This window comes from Schistocerca americana, chromosome 2, assembly GCF_021461395.2.
Source record: "Schistocerca americana isolate TAMUIC-IGC-003095 chromosome 2, iqSchAmer2.1, whole genome shotgun sequence".
Taxonomy (NCBI): domain Eukaryota; kingdom Metazoa; phylum Arthropoda; class Insecta; order Orthoptera; family Acrididae; genus Schistocerca; species Schistocerca americana.
In genome coordinates this window covers 1,017,312,980-1,017,338,717 of record NC_060120.1, presented here as the reverse complement: position 1 = coordinate 1,017,338,717, position 25,738 = coordinate 1,017,312,980, and the positions used below count along the sequence as shown (strand labels likewise).

Below are 25,738 nucleotides of genomic sequence, written 5' to 3'. Positions count from 1 at the left end.
AAGTATTTGAGGAGCAGGGAGTATATGTAGATAAACTAAATATTCAGTGTATTTTGGCATCAGACATTTCATATGTTAACATATGCAACAATATTTGAAAAAGTGGTTTAAGAATTTGAATTCAGAATTTAGGAGTCAAGGTGACCACTCACCAAATAGCAGAAGTGTGGAGTCATCAAGTGGCACACACAATAAAAGAAAGAAAATTTGCTCTCTCTCTCTGCCAGCACTTTCAATTGGTAAGTCACATCATCTTTGTTTTTAATTATTTTTCCCACGCGGAATGTTTCCCTCTATTTTTTTTATATATATATATATATATATATATATATATATATATATATAAAAACAAAGATGAGGTGACTTACCGAACAAAAGCGCTGGCAGGTCGATAGACACACAAACAAACACAAACACACACACAAAATTCAAGCTTTCGCAACAAACTGTTGCCTCATCAGGAAAGAGGGAAGGAGAGGGGAAGACGAAAGGAAGTGGGTTTTAAGGGAGAGGGTAAGGAGTCATTCCAATCCCGGGAGCGGAAAGACTTACCTTAGGGGGAAAAAAGGACAGGTATACACTCGCACACACGCACATATCCATCCACACATACAGACACTGTATGTGTGGATGGATATGTGCGTGTGTGCGAGTGTATACCTGTCCTTTTTTCCCCCTAAGGTAAGTCTTTCCGCTCCCGGGATTGGAATGACTCCTTACCCTCTCCCTTAAAACCCACTTCCTTTCGTCTTCCCCTCTCCTTCCCTCTTTCCTGATGAGGCAACAGTTTGTTGCGAAAGCTTGAATTTTGTGTGTGTGTTTGTGTTTGTTTGTGTGTCTATCGACCTGCCAGCGCTTTTGTTCGGTAAGTCACCTCATCTTTGTTTTTATATATAATTTTTCCCACGTGGAATGTTTCCTTCCATTATATATATATATATATATATATATATATATATATATATATATATATATATATATAATGATTAATTTGAACCCAACAATTACGTTTGTTATTGTCACTGTTGCATTTCGAAATCTTTTCTGTCGTCTTATTTTCTCTTTCTGTTTTTGCCAATATGTCTGCTTGTCTGTATATGTGTGGATGGATATGTGTGTGTGCGCGCGCAAGTGTATACCTGTCCTTTTTTCCCCTAAGGTAAGTCTTTCCGCTCCCGGGATTGGAATGACTCCTTACCCTCTCCCTTAAAACCCACATCCTTTCGTCTTTCCCTCTCCTTCCCTCTTTCCTGACAAAGCAACAGTTGGTTGCGAAAGCTTGAATTTTGTGTGTATCTTTGTTTATATATATATATATACATATATATATATGCGGACACACACACACACACACACACACACACACACACACACACACACACACACACACACACACACAGAGAGAGAGAGAGAGAGAGAGAGAGAGAGAGAGAGAGAGAGAGAGAGCAAATTTATATACTTATACTCTAAGAATGCTATGTCATTTTCTTTCTGCGTTAATCTAAACTTATTCTTCAGTAGTTGTATTTTGACTACATTTCCGCAGCACCCATGTGGCATGGTAAGGCACGGTTCTCCACTGACTCTGTCCCTTCCTGTGGTGTTATTACCATGTCCTGTGGGAGAACCTCTCGCAGTAGAGTGTGAAAATCATTGGTGGAAACATTTCGGAAATCATTAGAGAATTCAGTATTCAAAGATCCACACTATCAAGAGTGTACCAAGAATACCAAATTTTGGGTATTACCTCTCACCACAGACAATGCAATGCCGGATGGCCTTCACTAAGACTGAGAGCAGTGGCATTTGCATAGAGTTGTCAATGCTAACAGACAAGCAACATTGCGTGAAATAACTGCTGAAATCAATGTGGTATGTACCTCGAACGTATTCATTAGGACAGTGCAGGCAAATTTGGCTTTAATAGGCTGTGGCAACAGTTAACCGACGTGAGTATATTTGCTAACAGTGCTTCTCCTGCGCTTGTGACCATATTGGTTGAACCCTAGACAATTGGAAAACTGTAGCCTGGTAAGATGAGTCCCGATTTCTGTTGGTATGAGCTGACGGTATGGTTCGAGTGTGGTGCAGACTACATGAAGCCATGGATCCAAGATGTCAGTTAGGCACTGTGCAAGTTGGTGGTGGCTCCTTAATGGTATGGGCAGTGTTTACATGGTATGGGCTGGGTCCTCTGCTCCAACTGACCCGATCTTTGACTGAAAACATGGATTTATTATGGATGACAATGCGGCATGGCACAGGCATAATTGTTTGCGGCCTGTTTGAAGAACATTCTGGACAATTTGAGTGAATGATTTGGGCGCCCAGATCGCCCAACATGAGTCCCACTGAACATTTATGGGAGGTCAGTTCGTGAACGAAATCCTGCCCCAGCAAAGCTTTCGCGAATATGGACAAATATAGAGGCAGCGTGGCTCAATATTTCTGCATGGGGCTTCCAAGAACTTGGTGAATTCATGCCACATCGAGTTGCTGCAGGGGAAAAGGAGGTCTGACACAATATTACGAGGTATCCGACATCTTTTGTGACCTCACTGTACATCGTCACTCCGTTACTAAATGAGTTAGTGCCTCTGCTTTTTGGAGGAATCTAGTAAGAGACTGATCACATACTTAAAGAAACTGACGGTCAGGCGGTAACGCACAATAGGTACGCAACACATCTAGCGTACAGGTAACGCGGGTGCGACATTAACTGATGAAAGCTACTAGGAAGGCAAACTACCGCAGTGTACGCTTACTTATGGTGTACTCTCAGGGTGTATACAGGGACAAGGAAAAAAAAATTCCCGGATTTCCCGGTTGAAAATACACTTTCTGTCAGGGTGAACATACACTTTTCCCATGTTAAGTGATAGTATACTTTTCCTCGGCACTGTAAAACTTATCAGTCCTTTGAATGTTTATGGTTTTATATGTCGACGTAGAATTCCCGGCACTTTAGAAAACGAAACAAAGGGGCGGAAAAAACACGATTTTGGAAATATCTTTGATGTGCAGCAGCATGTACGCTACATATTTTCATGTTATGAAGGTATAAATTAGAATTCCACCATACACCGCATGTTACTTTCCAAAGCATTGAAATCGAGATTGCGACGCGCTTTTGTAAGCCAGTCATAGCTCATGTCACGTGATCTCGCCAGCCGAAGACAGCATAGGACACGTGACGTAGTCAGCCAATAGCAAGATCACTTTTACGTAACGCGATAACACAAATAGGAAAAGTTATAGTTTACATGAATATACATAGTGTTGTTACAAGAAAAACAAAGCTTTCACATATAATCGTGGTCTCGAAGATTAATAAGCTGCAAGAGACGATAAGCTTCCACATATAATGTTGATCTTTTTTGCGCGTATTACACTTTCAGATATATCACACAAATGTGCCAGTAAAATTTTTAATAACGACGTAAATTTCTGATCTTCTGAGCTCGAAATTCTTCTAGATGGTCGTCCTCAAAGAGTTGATTTTTAATTGAGAGTCAAACGCTCTGTGATTTAAAGGGTGTATACGTGGACGAGGGAAAAAAATTCCCGGATTTTTCCCGGAATTCCCGGTTAAAAGTACATTTCCTCCCGGGTGAAAATACACTTTTTCCGTGTTAAGTGAGAGTATACTTTACCTCAGAACTGGAAAACTTATCAGTCTTTTGAATGGTTATGCTTATACACACGGGCGTAGAATTTCCCGGCACTTTAGAAAATGAAACTCAGGGAACCAAACACGTTTTGGGAAGATGTCTGACGTGCAGCAACTTTCAAGTTTTATTGCTGCAGTATTATTCTGCTGTAGCGAGATACAGTAATATCCTTTGTTAGAGTATTGGCTTTACCGGTCAATGTTACAAAAATTTAACTGAAAACTAAAACAATGAAAAAATCCCGAAATTCTAAAAAAATCCCGGGTTTTTCCCGGTTTTCTCCCGGAAGAAAAAATTCCCGGGTTTTTCCCGGATCTCCCGGCTGTCCCGGGTCGTATACACCCTGATTTAAGAAATTCATCGTACATTCTCGCACATTGATCATCTTGTGTAAAAGTAAATTTACTTTGAATGTATCGCTTTTTTCAAACAACCATTCGCAATATTTTCCTGTGACCTGTTAGAAACTGATTCGTTTCAGCAGTTCCCAGAGAGCGCCAGATAACAAGCGTCACTGCCCATGCGCAGCTACGATGACGCAGGAAGCTCGTATGTTCGTACGTGTAAAACATTAAAAGATCTTGCACTATGTAACAAAAGAAAAAAAGACATCAGAGGATACTTCAAGAGTATCGGAATTTCGTGAACTATATTAAAATGCATAATTCGGCTTAAAGTGCACATTCGTATGTCCAGATTCGGATGTAAATTTTCTTGAGTACCAGTACTGTCTGTTACGTCCGCTCATCGGAAGCAATTTGTTGTTAGGAAGCATTGCATAGTCTTCCTAAAGCCTTTGACACACTTTGCTGTTGGCAGACGCTTGTATGAGCATTATGTTTTGCTGTTGCATGCATTTCCTTTGAGACTTAAGTTTTATGTTCGTTTTTTTTTTTTTTTCCTCTCGTTCATGTTTTGTTGCTGCAGTATTATTCCACAGAAGTGGGATACAGTAATATCCTTTGTTGGAGTATTGATTCTTACCAGTCAAAATCACAAAAATTAACTGAAAACTAAAACAATAATAGACTCCCGGAATTCTAAAAAATTCCCGGGTTTTTCCTGGTTTTCTCCCGGATTAAAAGATTCCCGGGTTTTTCCCGGATCTCCCGGTTGTCCCGGGTCGTAGACACCCTGACTCTGTTCGTCATAAGAATAAACCTGATGTAAACAAACGTGATGATCGGTCTGAAGCAGTAGCACTTTTACACTGATGTTACGCTCTTGGAACTAGGTCCTATTTAGGCATTACACATCTTGTTACTTAGTTACTTTAAATCATTCTAATGTATTAACAGCCGCGCCGTTTTTCTTAACCACGCTTACGCTATGTAGTTTTTATTTTAAAAATTGTGTACAGTCACAGTCTCTGTGCTGCTGTGCTATTAATACGCAGTGAGAAAATGGGTGAGCCTGCTTCCTGCTGAGTTGTGGAACATGGTTACGAAGTGCCGAGAAATAGGTTGTTCTTATGTTTTTCATAAATTTCCAGAAAAAATTGGCTGGAAAGTTTCCCGAAGAACTGTATTTGATATAGCTGACATGCAACTACATACTGGGCATATAGTGGAATCAGTAGCGCCTGCACTGCAGCCCAGCCCGTCTGGTCAGAGGCTGTGTAATAAAATAACTGACAAGGGAGCCTCCCCATCGCACCCCCCTCAGATTTAGTTATAAGTTGGCACCGTGGATAGGCCTTGAAAAACTGAACACAGATCAATCGAGAAAACAGGAAGAAGTTGTGTGGAACTATGAAAAAACTAGCAAAATATACAAACTGAGTAGTCCATGCGCAACATAGACAACATCAAGGAGGGAAGGAGCTCAGGAGCGCCGTGGTCCTGTGGTAAAAATTAAAAAAAAATTTAAAAAAAAGTGATTAGCGTGAGCAGCTGCAAAATGAGAGGTCCTTGGTTCAAGTCTTTCCTAGAGTGAAAATTTAACTTCCCTCATTTTCGCAACGTTATGATCCGTCCGTTCGTTTATTGACGTCTCTGTTCACTGTAATAAGTTTAGTGTCTGTGTTTTGCGACCGCACCGCAAAACCGTGCGATTAGTAGACGAAAGGACGCGCCTCTCCAATGGGAACCGAGAACATTTGATCGCAAGGTCATAGGTCACCCGATTCCTCCACAGGAAAACACGTCTGATATATTCTATACGACACTGGTGACGGCATGTGCATCATATGACAGGAATATCTTGTCGACCCACCTAACTTGTACACTTGGCGAATGGGTAAAAAGATTCTTCCACCTTGTCCGATGTAGGTTTTCTTGTGGAAGTGATAATCACTCGCAAAAAGTGATCGCATCGGTTGGACGGAAGGACAGATAATAATTGTCTGAAAATAAAAAATTAAACTTTTCACTCGAGGGAAGACTTGAAACAAGGACCCCCCGTTCCGCAGCTGCTCACGCTAACCACGGGACCACGGCACTCCGAAGCTCGCACGCTCTTTGATGTTGCCTATCTTGCACATGGACTACTCAGTTTGTATATTTTGCTTATTTTTTCATAGTTCCACACAACGTCTTCCTGTTTTCTCGACTGATTTGTGTTCAGTTTTTCAAGCTCTATCCACTGAGCCAACTTATAACTAAATCTGACGGGTGTGCGATGGGGAGGGGAGGTTCCCCTGTGAGTAAAGAGATCAACGACGAACTTCAACGGATGTCATCTGACGTCCGCTACGACCAAATATAACAAATAATAACGAACAAAATAAAATAAAAATAGTAGTGTAGTGGATTCATGAATCAAAAGCAGTCCTTGGGGCTCTGGTTCAAATCTAGCTACGATCTCCTTTTTTTCCATTCAATTTGGAATGCCTACACTCGTAATTGTAAAATTCATCGTCTTTTTTATGAATAATGCACATCGTCTTGTTTCTAATTACATATTGCACGCAAAATTCCTGTTTTCATTTCAAATATAAGTTTTAATTATCTACATTTTATGAAAGATTGTTGGTAAAGGTTGCTTCAATTAAGAAAACATAACAATTTAAATTTCAGTACAGAAATGGAAAACCAAATATTCTTTATTTGGACTATGTCCACTGCTTTATACCACAGGTGTAGGCTCACACTAACCAGGGAGTTATTCGTGACGTAGAAACATGCATCAAGTTCACCATACAAATGCTGCACTTCTACTTTTGCCACTGTACCATTACAATAGGAACCCAGACGAACTGATCTGGAGCCAAGTTAGGGAATTTGTCGCGAGAAATAACAACACTGTTAAGCTGCCAGACGTACTGGAACTAACGGCCGCAGCTTTTTCACTTGGCAATGCTGAACGCCGGTGGGATGTAGAACGGCACGTCTTGAAAGAAGATAAGAAAATGCGGCGCCTGGATGGCTTCGTGGATTCTGTTATTGATCGACTCGTTATCAACTCTGCAGATGGCAGTTACAGAAATGAAATGTATTTCTCGGATTCGTTAAGGAAGGAACTAAGAGGTTACCAGACAACTGACTGTAATTGCCTCCAGTGGCTTCAGTAGCCAACAATATGGTGAAATCAGTGCAGTATACTCGCTCAGAAAAATTACCCCATGTTTCATCACTCTTGTTCGTAATTAGAATAGTATGTTCGGTGAGAAGGAAAGCATGTTGATCCCCATCGGGGCAGCTAAGAAGCGTGCGGTAGTGCTGGAGTTTTGCCGTATGTTATCTGATTCCGTTTAAAAATTAAATGACCTTGGAAGCTATATTATTTGTCTGCCACCCAAAACAGCAATTGTGATGTGATTGGGTAATAGTAATTATTTAAAACATGTTCTTTTTTGGAGGCCTTGCCGCAGTGGTAACACCGGTTCCCGTCGCGCATATAATATGGTGTGCCTAGGGGCGTAAAACTTTTAGATCCGCCGCTGAGGCTATGTGCGTGAAACACCGTAAGACAAGCCCTTATGATCGTACTTGACTGTACAGGCCACGGCTTGGCTGCCGCTCCACGTGAAAGGATATCCAATGAGATTCAAGCAAAGGCGGATGAATACACTGGTGTGAAGTTTATGTCAAGTTTATTCTTATGCTCGTACGGTAGTACCTCCACCAAAAGGCGTATTTGTGCCGGGGTGCCACAGGGATCGGTCCTGGGGCCCGTTTTGTACAGTCTGTACACTGCGGACACACCAACGGCCCCCCTGGTGCACACCGCACAGTACGCTGACGATACAGCCTTCCACACGAGAAATGCGAACAAGGACCTGGCCATCCGTAGGCTACAAAGGGTTTTAGATGACACAGAAACTTGGGCCCGTCAGTATCAACTCCGAAAAGACGCAGGCCGTGCTGATTACCCGCAGGCTCGGAAGGCGCGAACCTCCTCAACGCCCCCCCTCCTCCCCCTCCACTTTCACCTAAACGGAACCCAATTCCTCTGGCGCAAAACGACCAAGTACCTTGGCGTAACCTTTGACTCTCGTCTTACGTGGAAACCCCACACAGACGAGGTCCACAGGAAGGTTTGTGCGAGAATGTCCATCCTGTACCCAATGCTCAACTCATCCAGCTCCCTTCCCTTCTCAGTAGGAGTGAACGTGTATCAGGCCCTGATCCGGCCAGTAATGGAGAATGCGTGCTCTATCTGGGGATACGCGGCGAAACAGCACCTGGACAACCGCGCCCTAAGGAGGGCACTGCATTTACCTCTCGGATTCCCCACAGATGATCTGCACGCCGCAGCTGAAATCCCACTCCTGAGAGAGTGTTTCCAAGATCTTGCAAGGGCCTTGTATGAAGGCTCTTCCAGATCAGGAAACGCCCTCATCCACTCCCTAGGTCGGTTGACATGTCCCGCGACAAGCACAAGCGCCCCATGACTAGGGTGACTAGACGTCCGGATTAATCCGGGTATGTCCTCCTTTTTAGCTCTTTGTCCGTAGTCCGGGCGGATTTTTACAGTGTCCGACTTTTTCGCAAAGTTGAGCGTAATACAGTTAAATTTACAATTCGTCCCTTTCTATTGCTCTTTTCTTAAATATTTTATCTATTGGCACAGCCTTCATGATAAACACGCACGAAGGCGGTGTTAGTGTGTGGCACCAGGATCATCGATGTTATCGTTGATCGACCTATAACTGAATGCAAATATCGATTATTTAAAACTTTCGCTTCGTATCTTCACTCTGTATTGGCTTGGCTTCCTGCAGTGCACGTGTGATTTGTGAGTGTAATTTTTAACCTAGTGACTTACGTAAACTATTTGGCTAAGCCTAAACGAAAGTGTACATTTTCTGATGTCATTTCGTGCAAATATCCGGCTTTCAAGAAAGGGAGAAATGAATTTGAAGTGGAATGAAAGATATGTGGAGCTGGAACGTACGTCTCAGTGGCCAATAAAGGTAAAAAATAACTCGACAGATCAACTGTCATGGTTTTGTTTCATTGTTTCATAGTCATTCAGTTTATTTGTATTCGGAAGGTTAAAGTGCAGTTTACATGTCGTCAGCTGCTGCTCGAGTTGTAGATGTTGGCAGCGGTGCGTCGAATGAAGGGAGGTGAATGGTCTTACGTTTTTTGCTTTGTTAACAATTCCGTGTTGTTGACATAACAAAACAATTGACGCCACACTGCCACCACAATCAATGTTTTTAATTTCTTTATACTGCTCAGTTAACCACCATCTGATCATCAGTAACAATTGACAACTAGTTTTAATTCCCGGCAGAAACACGCAATCTTATTGGCTGCCCGAACGCTATAAAACGAAATGCATGTTGCTTTGTCACTGAAATGGTAAATTTCTTGCACAGGTGGCCAAGATCTTGAGCATTGCATTGATGTGCCCTCCTTTTTGAAGCTGTTTGTCCTCCTTTTTAAACAACTGCATCTGGTCACCCTACCCATGACGATCTTCGACGATTAAGTCGCAGAGAAAATCCCAATATCCAATCCCTAATCCTGCTCCCTCCCACATAACACTAATCATCTCGCCAACCTGAGGCAAGTACCAGACACAAACAGAACAATCGTCACACACACACACACACACACACACACACACACACACACACACACACACACACACGTATCACGTATACTGGGGAGTAAAAGCCGAAAGGCTACAAACTCCCCCCCACACTTCCCCAAGAAGAGAAAGTAAGACCGGTATTACACTATCAAATTTCTTTGTCCAATATCTTTGTCAAAGATATTTGATGGTGTAATAAGGAACTTTGTCAAATCTCGTCCAATATTTGATCAAATCTAGGACCTCGCTGTAGATCTGATCAAAAAAGTCGCTTGTCTTCTGTTCACTGCAATGTGACATGTTACCACCTGGAGCGCTAGCATCGCTGCAGCATTCTGTCGTCTGTAGTGTTTTAATAAACACTGCTGGTAAATAGAATTGGTGCGTGCCGACAACTGCAAAATTAATAGAGATGTATGAAGCTGATGAGGCGCTTTACAACGTGAGGCACGCTGAATACATAAATAGATTAAGACGATTGGAGACCTGACCTAACCTAACCTAACCTAACCTGACCTAACCTAACCCTCTCCTGTAGCAAGGAATCAATCATTGTGTTACAGTGAGCCTGTCTTCTGCAGATGTAGCAGTTCTTAAGTGAATATTGTGCTTTTTGATATGAGGATACACTTCATTGAGGACATACATAAATGTATGCTCATCCATTCCTAAGTAATTGAGGTACGACTTTACATCCTCCACTATAAGCTCACGTAACAAGTTTTGTTGAATGCTTTTATCGTGTTGTCGTAAAACCCACGGCTTCACCGAGGTATGCTTCCTGTTTTTCCCCCACTTTTCCTTCGCATGTGCACACAGTGCAATTGTGGTACATGCAACTGCTGCGGTTAATAACAAGTTGTTGTTGTCAGCCATCTTGAACTTTGACGAAAAATATGATGACTGTAATACCCCTTCTGGCGCTACGTCAAAGATCTTTGACGGAATATTTGATCACGTCTTTGATCAAATCTTTGACAAAGAAATTTGATAGTGCAATACCGGCCTAAGAGACGAGAGCAGCAGCTCGTACGGTACACCGACCTGGAGTTGGTGTCGGAGAGGCGCTGCAGCAGGTCCTCGACCTTGTCGTTGTGGCGCTGCTTCATGTCCTGCACGTCGTCGACGTGCGCGCGCCGCAGCTCGGCCAGGCGGCGCTCGTACATGTTGACGATGCGCGTGCGCTCGCCCTCGCGGTCGTCCAGCTTGGCGGGCGAGCGGCCCAGCGAGAAGCCGGACGACGAGCCCACGTCCTCGAAGTGGCCCGAGTCGGCCAGCGAGCCGGGTAGCTCCGCCTTGTCCGCCTCCTCCTCGGCCGCCCCCGCGCCCCCTTTGGCGTCCCCGCAGGCGGCGCCGGTGGGCAGCGCGGGCGACGCCGACGCCGACGCCGTGTTGGCGGCGTCGTGCTCGTCGTCGCTGCTGTCGGCGCCGCACGGGGGCGGCGCGCCGCTCGCCACGTCCTCGGCCGCCTGCAGCGACGCCTTGAACAGCCGCAGCTCCACCACCTCCTTGGTCAGGCGCAGGATGTCGCGGTCCTTGCTCTCCAGGTCCTTCCTCGTCTCGTTCAGCAGCGCCTGCGCCACCACACAAATACCACCCGTCACCACAGTAGGACTGGCGTTAGAGCGGCACAGAGCAGTGTTCGTCGAACCGTTTAGCTTAAGGGGGAACGACAGCGTGACGGTCATAAAACTCGAAAAAAAACTATTACGGAATATTGATGTGAAAATTATCGAACTGTCAGTTTAATAAGCCACGGCTGCAAAATACTAACACGAATTCTTTACAGAAGGTTGTTTACATGGAAGAAGCCTGGAGATACTGACAGTTTTTTTTTTTTCATTTATTGAATTTCAATTCCCCCCGAAGGGGGCGGGCTGGCAGCAGCTTAGTATGCCGCTCTTCAGCCGACACATTTTGTGACAAAGATCAAGAGAACAAATAATAAAAAACAGGCGATAAAATCGGAGACTTAGAGAGTAACAAGGCGAAAAGAAATCGTGGAACTTAAAACAACAACACAGGGATGATGACGCTAATAAAAATACATACGAAGCAGACAGGGAAAACAATAGACAATTAAAAAAAAAAAAAACACGGCGACAGTCTGGATTCTGTTCGCAAAGGACATAAAATTCACACCTAGCGACAGCATGGTTTCTGTTGGCAACACGAGAAAGACAAACAACACTGAATAGTCACTGGAACACTGCACTAAAAAGTTGGCAAATGTGACACCACAGTCGAGAGAAGGTGGGGGGAAACTGGACAGAAGATGGGAAAACAAAAAAGGGGGGAAAGGCGAGTAAAAGCGAAGGGGGGAGCCGGGAAGGGAGCTGAAGGAGGATGAGGACCCATAAGAGGGGTGGGTACTGACAGGTTTCAGATAGATTATATAATGGGTAAGACAGAGATTCAGGAACCAGGTTCTAAACTGTAAGACATTTCCCGGGGCAGATGTGGACTATGACCACAATCTATTGGTTATGAACTGTAGATTAAAACTGAAGAAATTGCAAAAAGGTGGCAATTTAAGGAGATGGGACCTGGATAATCTGACTAAACCAGAGGTTGCACAGAGTTTCAGCGAGAGCGTAAGGGAACAATTGAAAAGGATGGGGGAAAGAAATACAGTAGAAGAAGAATGGTAGCTTTAAGGGATGAAGTAGTGAAGGCAGCAGAGGATCAAGTAGGTAAAAATACAAGGGCTAGTAGAAATCCTTGGGTGACTGAAGAAATATTGAATTTAATTGATGAAAGGAGAAAATATAAAAATGAAGTTAATGAAGCAGGCAAAAAGGAATACAAACGTCTCAAAAATGAGATCGACAGCAAGTGCAAAATGACTAAGCAGGCATGGCTAGAGGACAAATGTAAGGATGTAGAGGCTTATCTCACTAGGGGTAAGATAGATACTGCCTACAGGAAAATTAAAGAGACCTTTGGAGAAAAGAGAACCACTTCTATGAATATCAAGAGCTCAGATGGAAACCCAGTTCTAAGCAAAGAAGGGAAAGCAAAAAGGTGGAAGGAGTATATAGAGGGACTATACAAGGGCGACGTACTTGAGGGCAATGTTATAGAAAGGGAAGAGGATGTAAATGAAGATGAAATGAGAGATATGATACTACGTGAAGAGTTTGATAGAGCACTGAAAGACGTAAGTCGAAACAACGCCCCGGGAGAAGACAACATTCCATTGGAACTACTGACAGTCTTGGGAGAGCCAGCCCTGACAAAACTCTACCATCTGCTGAGCAAAATGTATGAGACAGGCGAAATACCCTCAGACTTCAAGAAGAATATCGTGGTGTGCGTGCTGTAAGACCTTGGGTACACACACCATCAGATTATTTGACTTGTCGATCTAACGAAGTAGGCGAGTGTCAGCAATATGTCTCGTGGTCTTATCGTGGCGTGTTTATCTTCTGCCGTTAGGTCAGACGATAGAAATGCCACTTGCACGCATAGAGTAGCAGATTGACGGTGACCAACTTTAAACAGAACTTGATTAAAATAATAAATAACATAGACATTACGTAACTTGATTCTGGATGCTGTTTACAATTGACAATCTGAAGTTCCTTTGGTCTTGGTACGTTAATCTTCTTCTCACATCTCTCTGACACTTGACAAAACTGGTAATTCATTTATCTTCATGGCTATGTACAGGAATATGGTAATCTTATTAGGTGCAGACTGAAACTTGACTATAGACTGGTGCAGACAAATGCAGACTGGCTAATCGGAGGTCTGTACACTCGTTATAATACCTCGCGCGTTCATGTATCACTGCGCGAGTGTGATCCGCGAGGAGAAAAGGTTCTCCGTTAGCAACAATCTCACTGGCTGCGTTACATATTAATACGCGGATCGGCGGAAGCAGAATTTGGTCCGTCTTTGTGGCAGCGCCATCTCGTAGAGCGGAGACGGACGAGCGCTGCGCCTGCGCTGTTGTGCTTAGCGGGGTGTGCCCTAGTGGGAAAGTTGTGTACGCGCTGACTACGCGGAACTATGTACACAACAAATATGATAATTCCAATCCCACAGAAAGCAGGCGTTGACAGATGTGAAAACTGGTGATTGAAATTTCATGAGAAGATCCCGCCGCAACGAAAAACACCTTTGTTTTAATGACTGCCACTCCAATTCACGTATCATGTCTGTGACACTATCAATTTAATAAGTCACGGCTGCAAAATACTAACGCGAATTCCATACAAATGGAAAAACTGGTAGAAGCCGATCTCGGGGAAGATCAGTTTGGATTCCGTAGAAATATGGGAATACGTGAAGCAATACTGTTCCTACGACTTATTTTAGAACCTAGATTAAGAAAAGGCAAACCTACGTTTGGCATTTGCCATTTGTAGACTTGGAGAAAGCTTTTCACAATGTTGACTGGAATACTCTCTTTCAAATTCTGAAGGTGGCAGGGGTAAAATACAGGAGCGAAAGGCTATTTACAATTTGTACAGAAACCAGATGGCAGTTATAAGAGTCGAGGGGCATGAAAGGGAAGCAGTGGTTGGGAAGGGAGTGAGACGGGGTTGAAGCCTCTCCCCGACGTTATTCGATCTGTATATTGAGCAAGCAGTAAAGGAAACAAAAGAAAAATTAGGAGTAGGAATTAAAATCCATGGAGAAGAAATAAAAACTTTGAGGTTCGCTGATGACATTGTAATTCTGTCAGAGACAGCAAAGGACTTGGAAGAGCAGCTGAACGGAATTGATAGTCTCTTGAAAGTAGGATATAAGATGAACACCAACAGTTCTGAATGACAACTCCTTCTATTCCATAGAGGAATTTTTAGATATAAATTAAGAAAAAAAAGAAAAAAAACAAAACAAAAATATTTAAAAAAAATAATAAAAAATAAAAACAAAAACACAAAAAAATAAAGTTGTTATATTAACTTAAGTATGTTGTTAAATTAACCTAATTATGTCATGTATTGGAAAATTCGACTCGTTCCACATCATTACGAAATATCGTATTCATGATCCATGGAACTAGTATCTAAAAAAAAAAAAAGAGAGAGAGGGAGGCTGAAATAGTAAATGAGTTTTGCTATTTGGGGAGCAAAATAACTGATGATAGTCGAAGTAGGGAGGATATAAAATGTAGATTGTCAATGGCAAGGAAAGCGTTTCTGAAGACGAGAAATTTGCTAACATCGAGTATAGATTGAAGTGTCAGGAAGTCGTTTCTGAAAGTATTTGCATGGAGTGAGCCATGTATGGAAGTGAAACGTGGACGATAAATAGTTTGGACAAGAAGAGAATAGAAGCTTTCGAAATGTGGTGCTACAGAAGAATGCTGAAGATTAGATGGGTAGATCACATAACTAATGAGGAGGTATTGAATAGAATTGGAGAGAAGAGAAATTTGTGGCACAACTTGACTAGAAGGGATCGGTTGGTGGGGCATATTCTGAGGCATCAAGGGATCACCAATTTAGCATTGGAGGGCATCGTGGAGGGTAAAAACCGTAGAGGGAGACCACGAGATGAATACACTAAGCAGATTCAGAAGGATGTAGGTTGCAGTAGGTACTGGGAGATGGAGAAGCTTGCACAGGATAGAGTAACATGGAGAGCTGCATCAAACCAGTCTCAGGACTGAAGACGACAACAACAACAGTGAAGAATTATTTCCCAAAATATTATGCGCGAGCTCCAAAAAGTAACTATTCTGTGAGCATTCGGAGCTAACGCAAACTGTGAACTGTAACGTCACAGGCTGACAATTCTACATCTACGTGATTACTCTGCTGTTCACAGTAAAGTGCCTGGCAGAGGGTTCAACGAACTGCCTTCCAGCTGTCTCTCTACCGTTCCACTCTCGGACGGCACGCGGGAAAACCGAGCACTTAAATTTTTCTGTGTAAGCCCTGATTTCTCTTATTTTATCGTGATGATCATTTCTCCCTGTGTAGGTGGGTGGAAACAGAATGTTTTCGCAATCGGAGGAGAAAACTGGTGATTGAAATTACATGAGAAGATCCCGTCGCAACGAAAAACGCCTTTGTTTTAATGACTGCCACTCCAATTCACGTATCATGTCTGTGGCACTATCTCCCCTACTTCACGATAATACAAAACGAGCTGCCCTTCTTTGTACTTTTTCGATCTCGTCCGTCAGTCCCACCTGATGCGGATCCCACACCGCACAGCAATACTTCAGAATAGGGCGGACAAGCGTGGTGTAAGCAGACTCTTTAGTAGACCTGTTGCACCTTCTAAGTGTTCTGCTAATGAATCGCAGTCTTTGGTTTGCTCTACCCACAATATTATCTATGTGATCGTTCCAATTTAGGTTATTTGTAATTGTAATCCCTAAGTACTGAGCTGAATTTACAGCCTTCAGATTTGTGTGACTTATCGCGTAATCGAAATTTAGCTGATTTCTTTTAGTACTCATGTGAATAACTTCACACTTTTCCTTATTCAGGTTCAACTGCCACTTTTCGCAGCATACAGATATACCGGGTGATCAACAAGCCAGTATAAATTTGAAAACTTAATAAACCATGGAATAATGTAGATAGAGAGGTAAAAATTGACACACATGTTTGGAAAGACATGGGGTTTTATTAGACCTCAGTCCGTGCGATTATTGGCTTTGGGGTTAACTGAAGTCGCAAGTGTATCGTGATCGACCGACATCTCTCGGGATGCTCAAAGACAACATCCGACGCCAATGCCTCACCATAACTCCGGACATGCTTTACAGTGCTGTTCTTTTGTTCACAACATTATTCCTCGACTACAGCTATTGTTGAGGAATGATGGTGGACATATTGAGCATTTCCTGTATAGAATATCATCTTTGCTTTGTCTTACTTTGTTATGCTAATTATTGCTATTCTGATCAGATGAAGCGCCATCTGTCGGACATTTTTTGAACTTTTGTATTTTTTTGGTTCTAATAAAACCCCATGTCATTCCAAGCACGTGTGTCAATTTGTACCTCTCTATCGACATTATTCCGTGATGTATTCAGTTTTGAAATTTATACTGACTTATTGATCACCCGGTATTATCTAAACATTTTGCAAGTCGTTTTGATCATCTGATGACTTTACAAGACGGTAAATGACACCATCATCTGAAAACAATCTAAGACGGCTACTCGGTGACTTTCCGTCTATTACTACGACAGGAAATCACGAATCCAGTCGCACAACGGAGGCGATATTCCGTAGGCACGCAGTTTGGTTAGAAGGCGCTTGTGAGGAACGGTGTCAAAAGCCTTCTGAAAATCTAAAAATATGGAATCAATTTGACATCCCCTGTCGATAGCACTTTACTACTTCATGAGTATAAAGAGCAGCGAATTGACGCATGGTGCAGAGAATGGCAATTCAATCTCAATGTAGACAAGTGTAATGTGCTGCGAATACATAGAAAGATAGATCCCTTATCATTTAGCTATAAAATAGCAGGTCAGCAACTGGATGCAGTTAATTCCATAAATTAACTGGGAGTACGCATTAGGAGTGATTTAAAATGGAATGATCATATAAAGTTGATCGTCGGTAAAGCAGATGCCAGACTGAGATTCATTGGAAGAATCCTAAGGAAATGCAATCCGAAAACAAAGGAAGTAGGTTACAGTACATTTGTTCTCCCACTGCTTGAATACTGCTCAGCAGTACCAGATAGGGTTGATAGAAGAGATAGAGAAGATCCAACGGAGAGTAGCGCGCTTCGTTACAGGATCATTTAGTAATCGCGAAAGCGTTACGGAGATGATAGATAAACTCCAGTGGAAAACTCTGCAGGAGAGACGCTCAGTAGCTCGGTACGGGCTTTTGTTAACGTTTCGAGAACATACCTTCACTGAAGAGTCAAGCAGTATATTGCTCCCCCCTACGTATATCTCGCGAAGAGACCATGAGGATAAAATCAGAGAGATTAGAGCCCACACAGAAGCATACCGACAATCCTTCTTTCCACGAACAATACGAGACTGGAATAGAAGGGAGAACCCATAGAGGTACTCAGGGTACCCTCGGCCACACACCGTCAGGTGGCTTGCGGAGTATGAATGTAGATGTAGATATGTCGTTAATATAGATCAGGAACAATAGAGGGCCTATGACACCTCCTTGGAGAACTCCGGATATTACTTCTGTTTTACTCGACGACTTTCCGTCCATTACTACGAACTGTGACCTTTCTGACAGGAAATCACGAATCCAATCGCACAACGGAGGCGATATTCCGTAGGCACGCAGTTTGGTTAGAAGACGCTTGTGAGGAACGGTGTCTAAAGCCTTCTGGAAATCTAAAAATATGGAATCAATTTGACATCCCCTGTCGATAGCACTTACTACTTCATGAGTATAAAGAGCTAGTTGTGTTTCACAAGAACGATATTTTCTGAAACCGTGCTGACTATATGTCAATAAATCGTTTTCTTCGACATAATGATGTTCGAATACAGTATTTGTTCTAAAACCCTACTGCAAATCGACGTTAGTGACATAGGCCTGTAGTTCAGCGTATTACTCCAACTTCCCTTTTTGGGTATTGGTGTGACTTGAGCAATTTTCCAGTTTTGGTACGGATCTTTCTGTGAGCGAGTGGTTGTATATAATTGCTAAATATGCAGCTATTTCATCAGCATACTCTGAGAGGAATCTGACTGGTATAAATCTGGACCGGAGGCCTTGCCTTTATTAAGTGATTTAAGGCTACTGAACTATATGAAAAAAAAAACGTAAATTAGTTACAAACTGGTCCGCAGCTCGTGGTCGTGCGGTAGCGTTCTCGCTTCCCGCGCCCGGGTTCCCGGGTTAGATTCCCGGCGGGGTCAGCGATTTTCTGTGCCTCGTGATGACTGGGTGTTGTGTGATGTCCTTAGGTTAGTTAGTTTTAAGTAGTTCTAAGTTCTAGGGGACTTATGACCGTAGATGTTAAGTCCCATAGTGCTCAGAGCCATTTGAACCATTTAGTTACTAACTACGGCTTCCACACATTTTATTCAACACGTAAACTTCACTACAGGTATTCAGATTTAGGTTATAACAGCCTGCCATCATTTGCGATGATGTGGCGCAGAAGAATAGCGAAATTCTGCGCGACCCAGCTGAAGTGTTGGAACATCGATGCTGTCGATCTCCTGAATGGCCGTTTTCAGCTCAGCAATGGTTTTGGGGTTATTACTGTAGGTGAACATTAGACTTTAATGCTGGGCAGATTACAAGTGTGTCTGAACACACGATGCAGAACACTCTTAACGATGGGCCTCCGCACCTGACGACCCATGCTTGTGCCAATGACATGGGCATGCGGCCATCAGCACTGGACACTGGCGCAGTGGCAGAGCGTTGCACTGTCTGACGAACCCCAATACCTTTTTCATCATGCCAATGGGAGGGCGCGAATACCTCGTCTTCCAACAGCTGCTTGACACCTCTGCTGCCGGACGAAGACAAGCTGGCTCCATTATGCACTGGGGAACCAACACGTGGGCATCCGTGGTCCGAGTGGAGCTCGTGCAAGGCACCATGACGGCTAAGGATTCTATAGGCTACGAGGTGCATTCAAGTTCTAAGGCCTCCGATTTTTTTTTCTCCGGACTGGAAAGAGATAGAAACATGCGCATTGTTTTCAAATGAGGCTGCGTTCATTGTCAACACGTCCCAGAGATGGCAGCACCATACGGCAGATGGAATTTTACCGCCAGCGGCGAGGATGAGAACTGTTTTAAATACTTAAAATGGCGACGTTTTCCTTACTTGAACAGCGTGCAATCATTCGTTTTCTGAATTTGCTTGGTGTGAAACCAATTGAAATTCATCGACAGTTGAAGGAGACATGTGGTGATGGAGTTATGGATGTGTCGAAAGTGTGTTCGTGGGTGCGACAGTTTAATGAAGGCAGAACATCGTGTGACAACAAACCGAAACAACCTCGGGCTCGCACAAGCTGGTCTCACGACATGATCGAGAAAGTTTACAGAATTGTTTTGGGGGATCGCCGAATGACTGTTGAACAGATCGCCTTCAGAGTTGGCATTTCTGTGGGTTCTGTGCACACAATCCTGCATGACGACCTGAAAATGCGAAAAGTGTCACCCAGGTGGGTGCCACAAATGCTGACGGACGACCACACGGCTGCCCGTGTGGCATGTTGCCGAGCAATGTTGACGCGCAACGACAGCATGAATGGGACTTTCTTTTCGTCGGTTGTGACAATGGATTAGACGTTTTTCAATCCAGAAACAAAGCGCCAGTCAGCTCAATGGAAGCACACAGATTCACCGTCACCAAAAAAATTTCGGGTAACTGCCAGTGCTGAAAAAATGATGGTGTCCATGTTCTGGGACAGCGAGGGCATAATCCTTACCCATTGCGTTCCAAAGGGCACTACGGTAACAAGTGCATCCTACGAAAATGTTTTGAAGAACAAATTCCTTCCTGCACTGCAACAAAAACGTCCGGGAAGGGCTGCGCGTGTGCTGTTTCACCAAGACAACGCACCGCACATCGAGCTAACGTTACGCAACAGTTTCTTCGTGATAACAACTTTGAAGTGATTCCTCATGCTCCCTACTCACCTGACCTGGCTCCTAGTGACTTTTGGCTTTTTCCAACAATGAAAGACGCTCTCCATGGCCGCACATTCACCAGCCGTGCTGCTATTGCCTCAGCGATTTTCCAGTGGTCAAAACAGACTCCTTAAGAAGCCTTCACCGCTGCCATGGAATCATGGCGTCAGCGTTGTGAAAAATGTGTACGTCTGCAGGGCGATTACGTCGAGAAGTAACGCCAGTTTCATCGATTTCGGGTGAGTAGTTAATTAGAAAAAAAAAAAATCGGAGGCCTTAGAACTTGAATGCACCTCGTAGTTGCAGACCACGTACAGCCCTTCATGACGATCATGTTTCCCGACAGCAGTGGCATTTTTGGCAAGACAATGCGCCATGTCACAAGGCCTGGAGGGTGACTGAGTCGTTCGAGGAACGCAGTGGTGAGTTCCAATTGATGTGTTGGCCGCCAAACTCGGCCAATCTGAACACTAACGGACACACCCGTGATGCGACTGAACACGGCGTCTGAGCTCATCACCTCCCCCCCCCCCCTCCTCCTCCTCCTCAGAATTTACGGGTTACGGGAATTAGGTGACTTGTGCATGCAGATGTGGTGCTGGTGTTAACTCCCTCCAGTGACCTACCAAGGCCTCCCTGCTTCCATGCCACGATGCGTCGCAGCCGTAATCCGTGCCAAAGGTGGACATACCGGCTACGAGGTAGGTGGTCATAATGTTGTGGCTGATCAGTGTATGTTAAATGAAATTTAGCGATACCATTTTTTCAATTTCTTTATTGGGCTTCTGTCAACTGTGAAGGATTTCGTTTGCTTGATTTTTGCTTTAGTATTTATTGTAGTACACTCCTGGAAATGGAAAAAAGAACACATTGACACCGGTGTGTCAGACCCACCATACTTGCTCCAGACATTGCGAGAGGGCTGTACAAGCAATGATCACACGCACGGCACAGCGGACACACCAGGAACCGCGGTGTTGGCCGTCGAATGGCGCTAGCTGCGCAGCATTTGTGCACCGCCGCCGTCAGTGTCAGCCAGTTTGCCGTGGCATACGGAGCTCCATCGCAGTCTTTAACACTGGTAGCATACCGCGACAGCGTGGACGTGCACCGTATGTGCAGTTGACGGACTTTGAGCGAGGGCGTATAGTGGGCATGCGGGAGGCCGGGTGGACGTACCGCCGAATTGCTCAACACGTGGGGCGTGAGGTCTCCACAGTACATCGATGTTGTCGCCAGTGGTCGGCGGAAGGTGCACGTGCCCGTCGACCTGGGACCGGACCGCAGCGACGCACGGATGCACGCCAAGACCGTAGGATCCTACGCAGTGCCGTAGGGGACCGCACCGCCACTTCCCAGCAAATTAGGGACACTGTTGCTCCTGGGATATCGGCGAGGACCATTCGCAACCGTCTCCATGAAGCTGGGCTACGGTCCCACACACCGTTAGGACGTCTTCCGCTCACGCCCCAACATCGTGCAGCCCGCCTCCAGTGGTGTCGCGACAGGCGTGAATGGAGGGACGAATGGAGACGTGTAGTCTTCAGCGATGAGAGTCGCTTATGCTTTTGTGCCAATGATGGTCGTATGCGTGTTTGGCGCGGTGCAGGTGAGCGCCACAATCAGGACTGCATACGACCGAGGCACACAGGGCCAACACCCGGCATCATGGTGTGGGGAGCGATCTCCTACACTGGCCGTACACCACTGGTGATCGTCGAGGGGACACTGAATAGTGCACGGTACATCCAAACCGTCATCGAACCCATCGTTCTACCAGTCCTAGACCGGCAAGGGAACTTGCTGTTCCAACAGGACAATGCACGTCCGCATGTATCCCGTGCCACCCAACGTGCTCTAGAAGGTGTAAGTCAACTACCCTGTCCAGCAAGATCTCCGGATCTGTCCCCCATTGAGCATGTTTGGGACTGGATGAAGCGTCGTCTCACGCGGTCTGCACGTCCAGCACGAACGCTGGTCCAACTGAGGCGCCAGGTGGAAATGGCATGGCAAGCCGTTCCACAGGACTACATCCAGCATCTCTACGATCGTCTCCATGGGAGAATAGCAGCCTGCATTGCTGCGAAAGGTGGATATACACTGTACTAGTGCCGACATTGTGCATGCTCTGTTGCCTGTGTCTATGTGCCTGTGGTTCTGTCAGTGTGATCATGTGATGTATCTGACCCCAGGAATGTGTCAATAAAGTTTCCCCTTCCTGGGACAATGAATTCACGGTGTTCTTATTTCAATTTCCAGGAGTGTAAGTTTTCGTTATTAGGACTGTCGTACATTTTATGTGTCCTTGCACAATATCCCATAATTTCCGTGGCTGTACCGTTAGTTTCATGTTATTTCTGCAATTAAATATTTATCGTGACGTCATGGTCGCCAAGCATGAAACTGTGGTGTCCGCCCTGTCGATGGTGCCAAGAGTCAAAGCCGACGGTTGGTATCACAATCTTCAGTTTCGGCCACTGTCCAGAACCAGGCATCTCAAGACAAATAGAGAGACGCTGCTGCTCGAAGACCAGCGTATCACGATCGAGGCATCGGTGGAAAACGTGAAAATTAGTCATCGATCAGTTTCAAATATCTTTCACGACATTGTGAATGAGACATAGGTCGCCTGCTGAATTGGGCGACTGGTCGCTGAACCGAGGCAGTAGCTGAAGTGTTGAAGGTGCGTCAGGCTAAACCAGATGTCTTCTTTAGCTGCCTAATCACCTTAGACGAGAGCGAGGTGTATCATTATGAGCCCAAGACAAAAGATCAAAATAAGCAGTGGAAGCAGATTTATTCACCACTGTCGAAAAACTCAAAGATCCGAGTAAGATGATGCTGCGTGTACTTTTGTTCAAATGGCTTAGGTCATCAGTCCCCTAGAACTTAGAACTACTTAAACCTAACTAACCTAAGGACATCGCACACACCCATGCCCGAGGCAGGATTCGAACCTGCGACCGTAGCGGTCCCGCGGTTCCGGACTGCAGCGCCAGATCCGCACGGCCACCGCGGCCGGCTGTACTTTTGTGATTGGCATGATGATGTGCTAACATACTATGCTCGTAAGTAACAAATGTCACAGAAGCATTTTACTATAAAATCACTGATGATGTTATGGGAGGTTGTGAAGAACACGTGTCGCGGGAAGCTGCCCAAAAGCGTGCTTCTGCTGCTGAACACCCCCCCACCCCCCCCCAAATCCTGCACAGGACTCAGTCGTACATGCTGCTTCTTTGGGCTAACAAATTTTGCCTCATTTTGATATTCTCCTGACATGGATTGTTGTTCTCAGATGAAGAAACCTTTGTTTGGCAGCCATTTCCAGAATGACGATGAGGCGATTTTCGATTTGGATCGTTCCCTGAACATTCAAAATGCAGACTTCTAGAATCAAAATCTTCGCCTAGTCACCCATTATTATGGAAAAAGTTTCTTGCACTGAAGGGTGAGTATGAAGAGAAGGACAGAGACCACGTCCGGTTTCACAGTCGCAGGTTTTCTTTACCCGCAGTGATAGTTAAAACTTTATTACAATCCCCCTTATCGTGGGATAAATGGGCAGCTGTTTCGCTATAAACGAGACTTACAGGAGGTGGACCAAAATATGGAATCACCACAAACACAACACATTAGTGTGCCTAATACGCTGCATCGAAACCTTTGGCATTCAAAACAGCCTCGAGTCATCTCGGAATGGGTAAATACAGGTTTTCATCTACATTTACATCTATAGTCCGTAAGTCATTCTGACGTGTGTGGGAAGGTACAGGGTGACACAGAATAAAGGGAATGTTTGAAATGAGTAGTGGCAGCCATGGGCAGGTGGTAGCACTGCGGGTTCGTGACAGTGAGTAAACAGTCCGCCATTTCAGTAATCATGGATCAGTGGAACGGACAACAGCGTGCGTTAGCCATAAAAATGTTTTATAAAAGCAATGATAGTTTGGTAGCGGCGCAGACTGTTTCGACGTTTTGATAATTTATATCGTCATGATGCCGTTCCGTCGAAACACGCGATAAAATTTTGGATTAATAACTTTCAAGAGACTGGGTCTGCCCTGAAGAAGAAACCAACAGGACGGCCAGGAAGTGTGAATTCTCCAGCGAACACTGATGTCTTGTCTCAGGGAGCCCACGGCGTTCAATTCGTAAGCAAGCAGCAGTGGTTGGAATGTCCCAGGAGAGTGTTCGCAGAATTCTTCTTCTTGATTTAAAATTTCATCCGTACAGACTGAAGATGGTGCAACAATTGAAGGACAACGATTACTGGTTACGATTAGGATTCTGTCAACAAATGATAACAAAAATAAACAATGAGACGATGAATTTCTAAACAAGTTTATTTGTCAGATGCGGCACATTTTCATCTCACAGGTTATATGAATAAACAGAAATACCGTTACTGGGCAAACACATATCTTAATGACGTTCATGAGCGCCCTTTACATGCTAGTAAAGTGACAGTATGGTGTGGTGTTTCATCACTTGGGATGTATATTTTCGCAAATGAACAGGGAAACACAATAACAACACTGTTCCCGTTTTTCTGTGTCACCCTATACTTTGTGAACCAGTGTCGCTTGCCCCCTTTTCTTGCTCTAGTCGCGAATGGTTCACAGGAAGAACAACTGCCGATAAGCCTCCGCGTGGTGTCGAATCTCTCTATAATCACATCAAGATAATTTAAACTTCTTTGTTGGTCATACTCTGCTGCAAATATGGTTTTCAAACATCTTGTTAAAGTCACTTGTCAATTCACATATTTCCTCCTCAGATCCTTGGAGCACTTTTAGTGTAGTATTTCGTCAGTTCATCTTCTGTAAACCCGTATTTTATCTCTGTACTTAAACTGTTTAAAAAAGTTGTTCATATGAATCCAAAAACATATCTGCCATGTGCCCTGTTATTGCATATCCCATTGCTAAGGAATTTTCTCGTTTGTAAAACTTACCACTAAACTTACAGTAGTTGAACGATAAGACAAACTTTAACAATCCTATAAATACATCTATTTCCACCTCAGATATTTTTCTGTGCTGAAGTAAGTTGTGTTGTGTAATTTTTATGTTTTCTCAACCGGCATTAATGCATACAAATCAATTATGTATAATCAAGCCAACTTTGCACCTTTGTTAATTTGCACTTTTTTGTCAGTGTACCAGCTCTGTAGTATTTTTAACACAAAAGGTTTCACCTATACCTATACCATTTATGCAGCATCTCACGTAACTGTTTAATTAGTTTTGCTTCAGGTCCCGTTCTCCTGTGCCTCACGGGTCTCCCAACCATGAGCCTTTATCCTACAGTCGAGGTATGGAGCTTACAGGTTAGTTACAGTAAGGTTTTCTATTTCTTTTTCGATAAAGCCCTGCTTGAAACCTTCTGGTGTAGTCATATTTTCCTTCTACAACCCTATCAACTTTACCAGCATAATCTTCTTTTTTCATAATGATGGCTGTGTTCCTCTTGTCACCTTTCACCACTAACATTTCCTTTTCTTACAGCCTCGGATTAA

The 25,738-nt window shown here is 44.1% G+C and overlaps 1 protein-coding gene across 1 annotated transcript in view; it reads right to left on the bottom strand.

The window, feature by feature from the left end:
• LOC124596375 (protein quick-to-court) overlaps positions 1-25,738 on the bottom strand; it is a 319,173-nt gene that overhangs the window by 51,086 nt on the left and 242,349 nt on the right. The window contains exon 5 of the mRNA XM_047135488.1: positions 10,701-11,230. Coding sequence (XP_046991444.1) covers positions 10,701-11,230 — 530 coding nt within the window. The remainder of the gene's footprint in view (positions 1-10,700; positions 11,231-25,738) is intronic.